This window comes from Gallinula chloropus (assembly GCF_964237585.1).
Source record: "Gallinula chloropus genome assembly, chromosome: 6".
Classification (NCBI taxonomy): Eukaryota; Metazoa; Chordata; class Aves; order Gruiformes; family Rallidae; genus Gallinula; species Gallinula chloropus.
Window position 1 is genome coordinate 11,262,002 of NC_140091.1, and position 17,281 is coordinate 11,279,282.

Sequence of the window (17,281 nt, forward strand, 5' to 3'; positions counted from 1 at the left end):
TGTGTAGTGGAGTAAAGATTGAATGTAGGTGGATTGTGCCCTGGGGCGGCGGCTGGGAGATAGAAGGAAATGTCCTTCTGTTTGACATACTGCCGAGACGCAGCCCCACGCCCCCCGCCTCGCTGAGCCCTGCCCGCGGCGCAGGGACCCCGCTGGCCCACGTGCCGTGTGGCGAGTGAGCAAGAGGATGCCTGCTGCGGCCACCCCTCAAACGCCTGCACCCCCTGTGGCCCCCGGCGCCCTGCGGGGTGCTGCCCCCGGCCTGGCTGCCCCATGGCTCGCTCCCAGCGCGCTTCTGATTTATTTTTTTTCCCCTTTGGTTATGCTTCACAACTCATTTTATCAGCTGTCAGTAGCCAAATGTCTTTTTTAAGGAGTGGGTTATAGCCACTAATGTACTGAATGCTATTGCACTGGCTGCAGTTAGTGTTCCACGGCTAAATTACTATAATTAATGTTCCACTAGAACTGTTTGTAACAGGCGAGCGGGAGCCCCGGGTCTGGGCTTCCACAGCCGCTGAATTATCTCTCCTCCCCGGAGAAAGCGCCTCTCGCAAGGGGAGGGCTGAGGTCAGCACCCGGACAGGCAGGCACGAGCCAAGCCGAGCTCTGGTGGGTGGGGGTCCCGGGAGTGTTCCCTGGGGCGCAGACCCCATTTCCCGCACGCACGGTGGGATGCTCCCAGCTGGGATGCACCATGGCACTGCCACGTCACCCGCGGTGCCAGGGCTGCGCTCGCCGTGCTTCCCGAGCTGAGTTACAAGGCTGAAGCACAGTGCCCGGCGAAAAGCAAAGACAGTTCCCCCGTGCTGGGCACAGCAGCTATGGCCATGGTGTGGTCCAATGGGGCAGAGCCTGTACCCAAAACCATCCCTGCCCCTCCCTGACCCCCCTGCAAGGCCAGAGCCACAGGGAGAAAAACCCCACCTGCTCTGCGGGCAGGGAGAGGCGCACACCCCTTGTTTCGCTAAATGCATCCGTTCAATACCTGCAACAAACAGATTAGCCGGGGCTTTATCAGGGACAAGAGAAGGGAGAGCAATGTGATAATGGTTTTCAGCAAATCCTCGGGCTGTCACAGATTAGAGCAGACGTGGCAGGAGCATTATCAGCCCTTTCCTCCTCTCCCCATCGCCTCCTGCTTTGTCTCCTCTCCCCATCGGATTTCTCCAGCCAATCTATCCCGGCGAGAGCCGGGCAGATACAAGAAGAAGTCGGTTTCCATCTGATCCACGATTGGTTTTTCCCGGCAGCCGATCCGTGTCACGGCATCGATCCGTGGGCCTCCCCCCTCCCCAGAGCTCGTCACCTTGCGTGTCTGGAGAGGAAGGTGGCAGGGGAGAGGGGGGTCGGAGGGGAGGACGCTTTAAACTTGCTGCGTGCCATTGATCCACAGGCAGGAGCGTGGCCGGGCTGGCCACGCCAGGCAGGAGGGGCACGAGCTGCCTGCCCTCATCAGAGGAGTTTAAATGGCTGTGACCTTCTCGTTAAAGGAGAGGAATGGCTTCAGAGGGCTGGCAGGAGGAGGGGAACGAGCCCCAGTCCCTGGGGAGGGTTGTCTGGGAGCTGCCCAGCTCTCCCCATCCTGACAAGGAACAATTTGGTGAGACTGGCATCAGGGCACCTGGAATCTTCCAGCAGCCCTCCTCTCTCAGGGGGACACCCACTGCACCCACATCCCCATTTCTGCTCCCCGGCTGGCTGTGCCACACCACAGTGCATCCCAGCACAAGCAGGGACCCCCATCCTGGCTCTGCAGCTTTCCAGAGCCTAGGCAGAGGTGCTGTCAGGTGGGAGCTGTTGCATTATGCCCGTGGGCTGGCAGCTTTCTCAAGAGGCCTGATGCTGCAGGGGTATCACTTTCTCCTCCTGGAGGTTGGGGACAAAGCTGCCCTTCCTCTCCGGATGGCTACGACAGTGCCTGCTGATAAAGCTGCTCACGGCACCGAGTGGCACCGGGCACAGGAGCTTGAGGCAGCTGGACATGCTCCAAGGCCGTTGCCAGCAGTGCTGTGCCAGGCAGGGTCCTGCATCCATGGGTTCAAGCTGGGAAGCCCTGGCATGACGGTCTGTGCCACCTGCCACCCCCCCCATACCCATCTGCCAGGCTCCTGCCAGGGCAGGGTTGTGGCAGCTCTGTCTCGGCTCACCCAAGGGACCGGGTGGGTGGGAGGGCAGGAGGGGATATAACAAGTAATGGCCCCAAGTGTGGAAACAGTGTTAATAAAGTGTATTTCACTTTTAATTTTGGCATATAATGTAATGATCTTTTTTAAGGCCCTATCATATTATCTGCATGACTAGATTATTGAGTCTTCATCATCTCCAGATAAATTTATGACCAGGATGATGCTTGGAATTTATTATCAGTCAATAGAGCTCAATACTGTAACAAGGCATGTAATAAGATATACATATTTAATGATCCGGAGTAAAACAGCCCCGCTAATGGGCAGGATGAGACGGAGGCTGGAGCGTTAATTTCCATCCCCATCCCCTTTCTGCAGCAGCCTGCACTGCTCAGATGGGACACTGCCCAGCACGGGCTGGGAGCAGGGACCAGCTCTGAGGGATGCAAGGGAACCCAGGCCTCATGCTGCTGTCAGCAGGACACACGTGGACCGGCCTTCCCTGCGGGCGACGTGCGGGTCTGTCTCACGTGTAGCACACGGGTGTCTGTGCCGTGGCTCTGCGGGTCTCTGGCATCCCTGGGTGGCTGGGTGTGCCTTGCATGAAGCCACCGCTCCAGCAGTCGTGCAGGAGGATGCTGGAGGATGCTGAAGGATGCAGCACCTCCAGGTGAGACCGTGCAGTGCTTTTCACATGCCGGAGACAGGCCTGAAATCCTGCCTCTGGGACAGCGCAGGGCTTTTCAGCTCTGCACAGGGAGCTGAGCCGGGGAGCCAGGGTGGATGGACAGACTCCATCCCGGGGAGCCGGGATGGACAGACAGACTCCATCCCGGGGAGCCAGGGTGGACAGACTCCATCCACAGCGTACAAGGGTGCATCTGGCCCAGCAAAGCCCTCAGTGGGGACGCAGTCGCGTGCAAGCTGCACTGGTGGTGCCACTGAGGCAGGGTCCCTTGTGCTCCCTCTCGCCCACTTGTGTCCCTGGCAGGACGGTGGCAGTGCCAGGGCAGCCACGCCACAGGGAGCAGGGCAGCTCTGCGTGCCAAATGCCCCAGCCCCATGTGCAGCTGCCCACAGACGGAGTGATGTTGAAAAGGGGCCCATCTCCCTCGCCAGGTTATATTTTGAGCTGCCCGCACTGATTTTTCCAGCCCTTTGGGATGTTATTAAATTAGTTTCCTAGGACTTTTAATAAGCACTTTTGATGCCTTTGAAGCGTGCGGCTTTGTGGGAAGATTACAGTCCCGCATCCATCTCGCTGGGAGAGAAACAATGGCAGCAGGGCTGGCGTTTGATCTCTCCTCCAGAAGGCGAGAGAGGGTTTGTGTGAGACAAAGAGGTGAGCTGCTGATTTGGAGCTAATGTTTAAAAATAGGTAGGTCTCCCTCCAAGATAAAGAGACCTGCCCTTCTCTGTGTAATCGCCTGCCTCTGCCTCGCTGGACCTGCAGAAACACAGCTCGCTTTATTTGAAGGCTTCGAGTGCGGCGCCGCGGTTTGATTCTGGGTCCTTTTAAAGCAATAACTAGGCCATCTGACCAAGCTTTAAAGAGCAGGAGAACTTTCCATTAGGACTCGCCACACACTCTCGGCGGCACTGGAATTGCATCCTTGCCTTTTATTTCCTTTCTCCGACATCTCATGTCACTCACAGGCAGGAGAAACTCAGCTTTACAGACTCTCTCATTTCTCCCTTGAAATTTCTCACTAATTAGGATCCCGATCCCAGTGATGGGACAGGGTGTCAGGAGCTGGATGCGGAGCAGAGCCCATGGCCTGGTGGTAGCAAGGGGCTTACAGGGCTTGAAATGTCCTGCAAAACCCCAGAGCAGGCCTTCTGCTGCCCTAAATACAGCCTCCATCAAAGCAGCGCATGACAGAGGGGGTACGAGAGGTGGGGACACCTGCACTAGTGCTGAGCCCCAGCAGGGAGGCAGACCCCATTGCCTCCTGTAGCACGGGGACCTCCTGGCCCCAGCGGCATCAGTCAGGGGCAGGGAGACAGCATCTCCCACATCTGTCCCCTCAGCTCCTGTGCAGCACAGCCAGAGCAGCCGTCCCTGCCATGCCAAGTGTCCTCATGCCCAGCCCTGGAGCTGGGTCTGGCAGGGACCATCAGGTGAGTTATGCCAGGAGCACCTGGCTCTGGCCAGCCATGCCTTTGTTGCGGTGAGAAAAGGCATCAGGGGAGCCGAATTCCCTTTATCTGTGGATAACTACCGCTGCCTTTAACAGCCTGGAATAAACTAGCCATAAATATCGTGATCATAAGTGCTTAGATATGGCAACTTTACACTGAACAGAGGTTTTAACCTTCCCTGCGGAGGATATCCAGCTCTACATCACTGGCTGTTGCCAACCAGCTGCACGGCCAGAGACAAACGCTCAGTAAGCTGTTCAGAGCAGCCACACCAGCCGCTGACCAGCTCTTAGCCCAGTCCAGCCCCAGTCCTTACCCCAGTTTTGGGGTAGGACCTCCCTTCCTCTCTCAGGGCCTGGCTGCTGCTGCCATGTATCTTGATGGAGAGGCCTCTGCCCTGTCCCATCCCCAAGTCCAGCCGGGTCTCCCCAGGCACCCCAATCTCATCAGGCAGGAATCCTGCTGCCCTCCCTCCTGCCATCATCCTTTCCTCCTCAGCAGTTTGGTGGGTTCCTTTGGGGACCAACCTCCCATTCCCATTCCCACCCACAGAGCCCTGGAGAGGGTGGGGGGGGCTCCTGAGCCACCAACTTCCACAGGAACTTATCACCATCACCTTGCCCCGTGCCAGGCACAGGGTCCTGTACCAGCCCACCCCCTCCTGCACCTCGCCAGTGCCCCGCCGTGACTTTATTCTGCAGGGCGACTTTGAGGCGAGCTGTAAAACACTCAGGCGAGTTAAATAATACACGACAGTGTACGGTATAAATTACAGGCAGGCAGCGGCGGAGCGACATTGTATGCTGAATAAATTAAAGGCTGCGTGACTTAGAGGCAAGATTGATCTCCTGCCGAGCATTTTGTTTAGTGACGTGCTTGTCATAAGGGAGAGCTAATTACAGGCACGGAGGTGCGTGGCTCCGACACCGGGGCGTGTGGTGCAAACCGGGCTCACGGGTGCCAGCGGGGTCCCCACGCTTCCAGGATTTGCTCTTTCCCAGGCTGGCCATCTGCCAAGCCCTTGTTAGCGGGGTGCCAGCCCGCTCCTCGGGGCCAGCCAGCTCCAGGGTGAAGGACTGTGACGGCACAGGGAGCCGCCAAGGTCTGCGAGTGGGTGGCCCAGCTTGAGGGGACACGGCTGGCTGATGGCTGTGGGTTCTGCTCCGGGCAAGGGCTGGCAGCAGGGCTGCCATGGCTGCAGGCTCATTGGGGGGGTTGGAGGTGTCCCATCCACACGTGCTCCCAATGGAGCGCGGCATGCCAGAGCGCGCCCTTTGGTCCTGAGGCTGGTTGGAGCCGGCGCGGCCTACCTGCTCCTCGGGCCCTGGCACCGCTCATGAGGAGGCCCAGGGGACATCCCCCGCCCCGGCGCCAGAGGACGCAGGGCTGGTTGAGCGGCAGAGCTGAGCTGTGGAGCTGGTTTGGGGCTCAGGAGCACAAAATGGCAAATCCTTGCTGGAAATTCCATAGCAGGATGCTGCCAGGAGCAGCTGAGGGAGGGGGGTCTTCTGCAGGGGCACAGCTTGGATAATTCCAGGGCAGATGTGCTTTACCCGCAGGGACACAGGAGTCCAGTGTGAGGCCGGGGTGTTGCTGGGTGACCATCCACCACCTTTGGCCGCCGAACTCAGGGCCACATTTGGAGGCTGGTCCTGCTGGGCTCCTCCCATGGGCAGCAGAGCCGGATGGCTGCTGCCAGGAGGTCTGTCCCCACCGCCCGCACAGCCCGGCGATGCCGAACCGACGGCATGCAGCTGAGAAGGCCGCGGCAGGCTGCGCCATGGTGCCGGTGGAGCAGAGACCTCCCTGGGCTGCTGTGAGGGTGCCAGTGGCTGGAGGCCGTGCTTTGGAGCGGGATGGCCGGCGGGATGCGCTCCCCTCCGGCTGGGCCGGCTCCGGCGGCTGTCTGTCACTCGGCGGGATTATGAGTAGTGAGCGTAATGCATCGGCGTATGAATAGGGTTGTCTGGCTGATGGTGATGTATCGTTTTTCATTACTGCCTCTCAAGCCCTCCCTGCTCCACGTGTGGAAATTCTATTTATTCCCTAATTTGTAAAAATTCCCTCCTTATCTGATACCAATCAGGGAGGGGTAATTGGCTCTCCAGGGCTAGCGGCTGGGGTCCTGATGAAGAGATATGTGTGTCTGCTCCGGCTGTCCAGGCACCCTGCCCTGCTGCACCAGCGACACGGGCCACAATTAATAATGATTTGCAAATGGCAGACAAGCAATAACGCAGAAAGATGTCCAGCCAGCCTCCTGCCCGCCCCTTAATTTCCTTCTGTAATATAAATGGCACGGGAACGAAAATCCAACGCTATAAATTCTGAAATTAGTTATTCACCGTAATAAATGGTTCCCTTTTTGGTGCACAGTCCCCCTGCATCCTTCTCCCCCCAACCCCCCACCCCTTTACCCCCTCCTTCCCTCCCGCCCCCTTCGCCCGCTACCTACTTCATTTGAGTCCTAATATGCAAATGCTGTAATTTAACGGGATGGTGAAGTTGATTTTCATGTTAACTTAATTACATTGATTTATGAAGGCCTGGATGCAGACGTGGCTCCATCCTTACCCACCTCCCACCCTCGCCCCTCCGCCGTCCCGCTGACCCGCCGCTTCTCTTCCCCTTTCTTCCCTTTCCTCAGACCTCCCTTCCTCTTCTTCTCCTTCCCCAAGTTTAGTGTTTTATTAGCTGCCTTTAAGTGGACATAAGTCCTCGCGACAATCGCGTGATGCGGAGGACAAATTCCCCGTCCTGCCTTGTTTAATCGTGCCTGGATAATGGATGTATAATTGACTCATTTGAATGCTTTTGCCTACAGGAGTGCAGAGCATTAAATGTTTGATTGCCTTAATTTCCAAACAGATCATTATCCCCTTCTTACCCGCTCTTAATAAACACTTTATGAGGATTTTTTTTGTAAAGGAAAAAAAATCTCCACTCCTCGTACTTCTCTGAAGTGATAAACTCTAATTAAGTCTAATATTTAAAAATATGGTAATGGTGACTTGTTTGAATAAGTGGCCTGCATTTCCATAATTTCATTATTACGTAAAACACGCTAATTATTTGAAGTGTGCTTATTACTAAAAGAGAAATCTCCTTCTAATAAAGATGAAATTGGCTTTTTTTCCCTGTGTTGCCACGCACGCCGCTCCCCTTCCCTCCTGGCCCGTGAGCAGCCGCAGCCGGGAGTGGGGCGATGGCAGCACTCGCTTTGTTTGCCCGGGGATGCTGGCGGCCTGCGAGGATGCTGGATGTGTGGGGACAGTGACAGGGGCTGGAGGACAGACTGAGGGCTTGGCGCACCCTGTGCCGCTTGTGTGTTGATGCCCTTTGGGCTCATGGGCTCCAGGAGATTTGTCAGGGGATGCAAGAGAGCTTAGCCCTGGCTGCCCATCCCCTCCAGCCAGGATCTTTGCTCTTGGGGTGACACTGTGTGGCATTGCCCATGCCAGACTGTCTGGCAGCCAGCGGGGCTGGCGGGTGTCTCACAGTGCCATGTTCCCCACAGCCACCCAGATCCAGTCGCCTTCTTCCAGTCCCCAGCACAGCAGGCAGGAGGAATGACCCATGGGTGACAGTGGCCAGGCCGGGCGGGAGGAAGCAGGTTCCTGGAGTGGCAGATTGAACCCTGGGACAGGTCCCTTCTGCTGCGCTCATCTGCCCGGCTGCTTCATGGAGACACCCATCAGTGTCACCTCCCCACAGACCTGGGGGCTGCCAGGGACCAGCCCTCCCCGCTCCAGCATCCCTGGTTGCGCGAACCGCATTTGGAGGCTTCACTGACCTTGGTGTGCATGGGGTGGGATGGGGACAGCAACAGGTAGGGAGGGGACACCCGAGCATGAATGGTGCCCAAACACCTTCAGAGCCCGCGCGGGCGCTTTGCGGCGGGGCAGGCGGGGGAGGCACTGGGATGAAGTCAATATAAAACTAATTTTCTTTTCTTGGTGAAGAAATGAGGTGTGTGGCAGTAACGTAATTGCAGATAATGAGGTAAGTTATTCTTAATATTCTGTGCGTCGCTGTCAGCTCCACCTAATGTACCTGCCGGCTGTGCGGGGCGTGCGGAGCCCCTCGCCCCACGCGCGGGGTTATGAAGCCATTCGTTTGGCCCAGCGCAGCAGAACCGTCCCCTGCGTCCCTGCAGCTCCCTTCAGGCTGGGCTCTCGGCTCTGCTGTGTCCTTGTCGCTGTCCTGGTGTCCCCACCTTGCCGAGGACTGCTGAGTGCTGGTTACTCTGGGATGCTTATGGCCAAGGTCACCCCAGGGCTGAAGTGGGACCTCTCGTCCCCAGAACTGGTGGGTGTCTGGTCTCGGCCACTGACCCCTGCCCCGATGCGGTGCAGGCGATGGGACAAGTGTCAGTGCCACCCTTTTCTGGGCTGGGGGTGCCTTGGGAGTGCACGAGGGCAGAAGCAGTCACGTTTCTAGGGGTGACCCCGCCACAGGGCTGTCCTGGCGCTGCCACTGAGCTGAGCACAGCCCAGGCAGCGGTAGAACAGGACATGTCATGGCAGGGACTGATGCAGAGCAGACACAGCTCCTTCCTGACTCTGGCAGGGACACGGCAAGTGGCTGCATGAGCCTGGCTCCACGTGCCAGGTGCACGCTGTCACATCTTGCCCGTGATGCCTCTGTCCTCTCTGGAGGACGTGCCTGCTCAGGAGGAGCCGTACAGCCCACCGGAGGGGGTGAGGGGGGGACACAGCACCCAGCACTCCCTTTTAGGATCGCCGGGGATGCCGGCAGCAGTGCCGGGCTGTGTGGCGACTATACAGCTCCCGCCGGTCACAAGGCCACCTGCTGTCACCCAGGGTCAGCAGCAGGGAGATGAAGGGCGGTGGCAGCCCTGTTTCCGCTTTGCAGGGAGCGTTACACAAAGGCAGCAGTGATATTATTCATTAACAGTAATCTGCCATTAGAACATTGATAAATGGCCCCTCGTCGCCTGAGCATCAGTTCTTGTACAGCCCATAAAGCATGGGGACAGTTTAAATATGGACCTGCTCAGCTCGGGCCGGGGGTGATCTGTCTTCCCGGCCGCAGCACAGGTGCTGTGGGGCTGCCTCCCCATGAGCACGTTTAGGGGGGACCTGGGCTCCCCCAGGCACCCGCAGCCCGGTGAGTGGTGGCCATGGCAGCTCTGTGGTGGCAGCATCCAGGTGGTCTGGTCCAGTGGGGACGTGGGGGAGATGCTGTCAGGGCAGCATGCTGGGGACTGGGACATGGGCGCATTCCTTCCCCCTCCCTGTGCCTGGGGTGAGTGCAGAGGTGATGCTCTCCTCGCACAAGCATCACTCCTCCTGGCAGCCCATTCCCATGGCACATCTGCATCGTGCCCAGGCTGCAGGCCAGCCTCTTGCTGGCTGAAATCCTTGAGCTCATCATGGTGTTGCAGCACTGGGGCTCAGCAGCAGCCAGAAGGAGGGTGAGCGAGGGCAGCAAGCCCTGTGCTGCAGGCTGAGGGGATTCCTGCCTCCGTCCCGGCAGAGGAGCGTGGTAGGGATGTCTGTCCCCATCAAGGACAAGGGCAGCCAACGAAGCTGAATGGCAGCAAACTCCAGCCCTCATTAGTGACAGGTCCTGCCGCCCTGCATCAGAGCACACGCTGCTGTCCCTGGCTGTCCCTGCAGCCCAGAGCATAGCGAGATGCAGAGAGGGCCGGGACGTGGGTGTCGAGGGTGTCCAGGTGGTGTGGCGCTGCCATGGGGAGCACTAAGACACCATGCAGGAGGGTTAACGCCCACCGGGGCTGAGCCAGCCGGAGTGAGGGGAGCTGGGGCAGTACATCCCCCTGCCATGCTGGCAGCCTGGCTGAGGGGGGGTCCCAGAGGCAACCGGCACCCACAGTCTCGGGGCGAGCTCAACCGTGGGCATGGCACAGCCACTGTGGGGGATGCAGGGTGACACTCGGAAGTGGCATGACAAGGCGAGGGGCAGGGAGGCAGGGCAGAGCCCCCGCTCCGTTTGCAGGAAGCAGGATAACCCCGGGCTGACCCCTTTCACACACACCGCACAACACCCCTAAATCAATTGCATCTTATTATTACAATATCAATATACAATATTCCTACAATAACACCATTGATTTTCTACTCAGAGGCTGCACCTAAGTCTGTTTTAAAGAGGAGGGAGTTAATAGTGCCCTCATTAAAAATCTATAGATTACCCCCCACCCCCAAAAAAGAAAAAGCAGTTTATATTCATTAGGGCTATTGAATATAAAGTAATATGTTTGTGTAGGACATTGGAGTAATGTGATAATCCGTCCGCATATCAGGGAGAAATCCACTTAGCAACCCTGTCAGCTTGACAAGAAAAATGTGCCCATAAAGTCGGGAATACATTGAGGGAGCGAGCGCCAGGAGAGCGGGGCGCGCCTGCGTGTGCGCGCCTGTGCGGCACCCGCAGAGCCGTGCCGACCGGCGGTGTGGGACCACCTTCACCCCATCCCACCCCCCCGCCCCGCTCAGGCTTGGGGACACGGGTGGGCACCCCAACGGACCCTGGAGGTGGCCAGAGCCAGGGAAGGACAGGTGCGCCGGGGTAAGGACTCCACGCCCTGCCACCCTCCACAGCCTCAGGCAGGGTCACCCAAGTGGGATGGGGCTGGTGGGTGCCAGCCCAGGTGCCAGGGCAGCCCCGCCATGGCTGCGTACCCCCGTGGGGAGAGCCGGGCCAGGGGGTACAGGCTGGGCAGGGCTGCCCACACCTCCCCACCTGCCTGGGACCCCGCTCGGCCGCGTGCTCACCTTTGCGATGGATGAGGCGCCGAGAGAGCAGCACAGCAATCCCGCTCGCGCGCTCTTAGGCTGTCAATTGCCATTTTGGTAATAGAAATTCCTTCCACAAGGTAACGACGGCCAGATTTAGAGGATTTCATATTGCTAATAATTCCCCAAACAGCCATCTGACTGTGTTGTTTTAAAAGCCGCTTAGTTTTTTGCTTTGGAGTTTATGAAAATCTCCCACTCTAATATCCCGAGAGCCAGCCTATAATTGTGTTATTAAATCAATCGGAGCGGATTACATTGTAAAATCAATAGATGGCTGTAATTGCATATTAGAAAGTTGTTCTGCTGTTGTTGATTTTTTTTTTTTTACATGGATAATTATAATAAGCGTGTTTACCTTGGCGCTGATTTGGAATGAGCCTCACTAAATGACTTATAACGAGCTTGGCGCTCCCGCTGCCAGGGGCCCGTGGCACTGGTTGGGACAGCAAGGATGATGCTGTTGGTGTGCAGGTGGCACCAGTGCACCGGGGTCCCGCCAGCTTTGTGGGGCAGGAGCCAGAGCCCAGGGTGGCTCCCAGATTGCATGAGAGAACGTTAGGGCTTCAGGGAGACGGCTGGTGGGGTTTAAGAAACAGCAGGTGTCCCAGAGGGTCTCCCTGTGGGCCAGCTCAGGGGTCCCAGGAGGTGCCATGGGGTCTCACTGCCAGCCTGGCCGCTCCTCGGGTCTCTCCACAGTTTCCATTTCATTGTGGAGCAGTAGGCAAGGGCTGGCTGCCTGTGCTGGCGGGGAGGGGGGCAGTGGGGTGCCTGGGAGCAGTGGCGGGCAGGGCCACAGCTGCACCCCGCAGTGCTTCCCAGTCCCAGCTCCTCACCTGCTGCCCGTCCAGTGCAGCTCAGGGACCAGAACTTGCTTTGCTGTTACTCTTTGGGGGACGAGGCCAGGGCTGGCTGTGGGATGGGGGGACTTTGGTCCCAGGTGATTGGATCCCTCCCCAACTTGGTTTTCCTGGCTTTTGAGCCATTTCTGTTAGGTCCCATCAAGGCCAGCTCCAGGGGCAGGTCTGGTGCTGCTTTCCCTGGGTACAAGATGGTTGGAGCTGGAGGTCCAGAGGACAGCGAGGGGCTTGCCTGAGCAGGAACAAGTGAGAGCAGGAGCTTGGCTGGGCAGGACAACTGTCATCCCCAGGGCCCTTCCTGAGCCACCAGTGCCACCTTGGCCAGTGGAGGGGACAGAGGCACAGAGACAGCTCATCTCTGCCCCTGCGCTCACTGGTGGGGCTGGAGACGCCTCTCCTTAGGTGGGCTGTCCCCTTGCCGGCGAGGGGAAGGGGTGGTGACACAAGAGGGCTGAGGGGACACCCAGTCCTGGTGCCTGATGGGGACATTACCCCTCCCACTGCCGGCCACCAGAGCAGGGCAGTCCCTCGGGGCAGGGTGTCTGCACACAGGGGAACCTCCTGCACCTCTGACACAGGGGGACGGACGGTCAGTGGCTTTGGGAGTGGGTGCAGCAGGTCCAGGCAGGGCCACAGGTCTGGCAGGGAGCAGCAAGGCAGCCTGGCAGCCCCGTCCCTGCAGGCAGGCACCTGGCAGCGGGGCAGCGTTGCCCGTCCGCACGGGGCCCTCAATCCAGCACGCGGCACTGTCAGCAGGCAGCCTGCTGTCTCCTAGACAGTGAAATATGGCCACAATTAGCCCGGATACAGTTCAATTATGATAAACAGCGTTTGCACCCTTTAAGCCGTGATTAAAAGGCCTCCTCCCGTTGATAGAGAGACCTAATTTCACATTATTATCGCTGTAGCTTGATTATAAAGCACTCCCTGGATTTACAGTTGGGAGATGGATGTGGAGGCTTCTTTATCATTTACACATCAGTAATGATGCAGCCTTCCCTCCACCACAACATCCATCCAGCGGCGGGAAGGAGAGGGGGGGCCCTGCCTGCGCCCCCCCCCCCGCCCCGCTTCCCGGGGCACCCTCTCCCCGTGTCAGCCAGGCCCCACTGCCACACGCAAGTGGGCAAAGTCACCCTTACGGTAACAGCTTGATAAATGGGCGGGCGGTAATGAAATGGAGACATCAAGGCGTGGGGCGAGGAAGAAAGAGTGGTAATCGGAACGAGTGGAGCTGTCCCGAAACGGAGGGGAGCGGGAAGAAGGATCGCCTCTGCGCCGTGTGCTGTCAAGGGAGAAATTACACATTTACTCTTGCTTTTTCTTAAGGAGACGGCCCTCATAGATCAAAACATGGATTTACAAGCCAATTTTCAACATGAAATATAGACACCAGGAATCAATTTAAGCCCGGCTTCTATTTTAGCAAACGGTGCCTGCGTTTAGTCCCAGGTAAATAACACCAGCCGGAGCCTTTCCCCTCCCTGGCTCGCTGCCCCAACCACTGTCACGCTGGTGGCCACGGTGCTGCCGGCCGGGATGGCCGCTGGCGCTCGCTTTGGCCGCGGCCCTGCGCTGGGGATGGCTGTGACTTGCCATCCTGGCTGCTCGCTGCCGGTACCGGGCAGCACTGAGGGCTGGCTGTGGTGGGGACAGAGAGGACCCTGCCCGGAGGTGCCATGCAGCCTCTGCATGAGGAGAGTGAGTGGAAAGAGAGGACCCTACTTGGCTGGTGGAGGGCAGCTCCAGCATCACCTGCCATCCCCGGGAGCCCACGGTTGTGCCACACCGCTGCAAGGCACTTTGGGACAGAGTGTCTGGATTGGTGGGGACAGAGGGGCTGTGCCGGCCCCCCACCGTGTCAGGGACCAGCACAGCTCCGGGCACAGCCCTGGTGTGGGGCTCAGGACTTAATCCAGCAGCTCCTAGTCAGGTCGTGGCTCTAACCCCGCCTCTTTCTCCTCTCTCCGCAGACGATTGTAAGAACATCGCCAACATCATGAAGACACTGGCCCATAGAGGCTTCATCTTCAAGCAGACCTCCAAACCCTTTTGATCCCCGAGGCAAGCCAGGCAAGGGCTGCATGTGCCCGGCGCCGGCGAGGCGGGGAGGACGGGCTCCAGCATTAAAATAAAAACGGCAACCGAGGCCAGAGGAACCGACACAAAACAAAACAAAAAAAAAAAAAAAAAGAAAAAAAAAATCTCAATTTCAGCTGTTAACTCCAGTAGAGGTTGTATATATGGGAAGGCAAATCTGTGTAGACCTGATGTGACTCCCTCTCTGGGCTGCTCCGGACATTATGCCATGCTAGCGGACAGCCGCGTAGGGCGCTTGCACCACATTTTAGACTCGTAGTTTGTTCTTTTTCTTTGGCTCCCGATTTCCGTCCCTCCCTCCATATACCCCACCCCGTCCTCCCTTTCCCGCCCTGTAGCCAGAGCATCCCCCCCACCCCACCCCATCTCCTCCCTGGCATGGGCCGTCCCCGCCTTCCCTTCTTCTTTCTTTTCTCCCCTTTTATGTTTTCAGGCCTCGACGGCTGCTGCAGCGCGGCCGGCGCGTGCCCGCGCCCGGGCTGCGCTGGCGGAGGCTCAGCACTATCGAGACGGCCCCTCGCCCTCCCCGCCAGCACCCCCTCCGCCCCCCAGCCTCTCCCTCCAGCGCCTTTTCCCCTTTTTGAGTCAACACTAACCCCTCTCTGACTCCTGTATGTGACAAACGCGATCCGTCTCTTTATGTTCAAGGTGAAGTGCCTGTATTCTCCGCTGCAGAGCCCCTGGCAGCCCCACCGCGGGCTGCGGGGCCCCGGAGGGCTCCCTTCGGTGGGGCGGGGGGTCCGGCGGGCGGGCGGGCGACAGGAGGGAGGTGACAGTGTCCCCGCGGAGCCCCGTCCCGTCCCCGTCCCCCTCTGCTCGTGCCTCTTGCAGGGCTGGGTGGGATGCCCAGCCCTGCCCTGGCCCCGCCAACCGATTTCAGCTCCACTGGGGCCAGGCCCCGCCGCAACACCGCGTCCATTGCCGGCGGTGGACGCGCCAGCGCGCGCTGGCCCCCGGCCCACAGGTACTCGAGCAGGGGAGCTGCAAATTGCTCCAGGCCCCTGACCCCGCTCCCCTCCGACCCTGTCCGGCCTCCCTCGGTTCCCGAGCTGAGGCTCAGCCTCCGCCGTGTGCCCAGGGTTCCCACGGGCCACGCCGTGCCCCTCGCAGGTCCCCGTGGCCGCTCAGCAGCAGCTGGCTTGTTGCCTGAGAGTTGCCGAGCACACCCCCTCCGGCTGGGTGGGCTCCCGGCCAGCCAGGGCAGTTGGGGTTGGGGGGAGCAGCCGTGGGGCAGGCTGAGGGCGTGCGTCCCCCCCAAGTGTCACTCAGCCCCGGGGGCCCTGCTGAATGGAGCCCTCGTCCGGGCGCTGACCTGCAGGGAGGCTGCAGCCCCGGGCCCGTGCGTGCATGGCCTGGAGCGAAGCCGGTGACGGCAGCCAGAAGGGCAATACAGGCACTGAACTTGGCGGTACATGACTGCATGGTGTGTGGTGTTCCAGTTAAACCAACCGATAATGCAAACCCAGCATTTTCATTGTCTAGTTATTCCAATCCTTGCTGTAAATGTGCCACATGAATAAAGTTTGGGGGTAAAGGAGCCTGGCCTGCGCCCATGCATGTGCAAGTGTGTACAGGGGCGGGGGGGCGGGGGCCAGAGGCAGGGCCACGCTGCCTGGGTGCGTGGGAGTGGGGTGCCCCACCAGCAGGCCTGCCCTGCCTGAGCACTGGCCGCCTGCATGTCCATGCTCCCCAAGAAGGTATGGGAGCTCTGAAGGGAGGTCTGGGTTCCCTGTCCCTCCTCCAGCGTGGGTGGGCCCAGCTGTCTCCCCCCACCTCAGGACGGCACTGCCCTGCAGATGCCACCAGCCTGTCCCACCAGCTGAGCTGCAGGTGCACCCCTATGCAGTCCTCTGCCTGGTGCAGGGTGACGGCCACCACCACCACCTCCCACTGGCATGTCACTGCACCCTGCAGCCTGGCACACCATACCCGCAGAGCTGAACCAGCACACCTCTGCCCAGGACGCTGGGGCACCCGCTCTGCCCTGGGGAGCACAGCACCACGATGCACAGGAGCTGAACCAAGCTGTGCAGGAAACGCCGCCACATCCAGGTGCCCCAGGAACCCTGCCCAGCGCCACGGTGCCAGGGGCTGACAGGGATGCGTCACGGAGTGGGGCAGCTCCCGAGGGACAGGGCGGCCCCAGCCCACTTGCTCCAAGCAAAGGTCGCCGGGGTTTTAATGGCTCCCTCTGTGCAGCCCCCGATCAGCTTTATTGACCTATTTTCGATGGAGTTGTCTAATTAGTTTTCTATGAAAACTAAGAACTTGGCCTTTGCCCTTCGCTCCTGCAGGCGAGAATGTGACTCGGAGGACGCTGTCATGGCAGATCAATCGCCCGTTACACTTGAGAGGCAGGCGGAGGGGCCCTGGGGTGGGCAGCGGGGCTGTGGCCACCTGTGCCCACGGTGGGCAGTGACAAACCCAGGCTCCTGGTACGGGCTTGGGCAATGCCTCAGCCCCTCCGAGGCCCTGCGAAACCCAGGGACCCCCGCTCACTGCAGACTGAAGCCAGAGGGTCCACCCGCCTCGCACAGGAGATGGGATTGGACGTGATGACAAGCACTGGGCCCAACATGTGCTTGTCAGCAGGGCCATCACCTCACCCAGGGGAGGCAGCCACCAGCACAGAGCTGCTGCACAGGGCCCAGGCACTTGGGATGCTGGAAGGAGCTCCCCAGCCTGGCACAAGCAGTACTGCAGCAGCCAGGAAGGAGCAGGGCCTGCAGCAACCCTGGCCACAGCTCTGCAGCCAGGGATGGATGGGCTTCAGGGAGCCACAGGCAGACAGGGCTCCCAGTCCGGTTAGCAGCACCCAGCCTGCCTGGGGTGGAGGGAAGCTGGCTTGCACTGCCTCCTCCTGCTCCACATCGGCTTGCTGGAGCTAACGCAGCCCTGCTCTGGTACAGCTGCCAGGTTCTGCACTTCCAGGGATGCCCTCCAAAATATGGCATGTAAAAACCAACAGCACCAGAGCAAAACAGAGGTAGGGACAGCAGTCAGGCAGCCAGGTATGGCCTTGAGTGGAGGGGTGGCCAGTGGCAGAGCCCTCGAGCCCAGGGCTGCCATCCAGCATCTGCCGATGGTGTCCGGAGGTCGCACCACACCAGAGGTCGGCTGGGGCCATGGTGCTGGGGAGGGGATGGATCCCACTGTTCTCTGGGGTGCTGTAGCATTTGTCCCAGCAAGACCCTGTCCTGCCCCATGGCTGCAGGCAGCAAGCTGTCTGTGGGTGCTCTTGATGGGACTGACCCCGCACACAGCTCCA

At 59.3% G+C, this 17,281-nt stretch overlaps 1 protein-coding gene across 1 annotated transcript in view; it reads left to right on the forward strand.

The window, feature by feature from the left end:
* Positions 1–15,539, forward strand: part of ERI3 (ERI1 exoribonuclease family member 3) — a 132,690-nt gene extending 117,151 nt beyond the window's left edge. Inside the window, exon 8 of the mRNA XM_084266570.1 lies at positions 13,887–15,539. Coding sequence (XP_084122696.1) covers positions 13,887–13,969 — 83 coding nt within the window. The 3' untranslated portion in view covers positions 13,970–15,539. The remainder of the gene's footprint in view (positions 1–13,886) is intronic.
* The last annotated feature ends 1,742 nt before the right edge of the window (positions 15,540–17,281 follow it).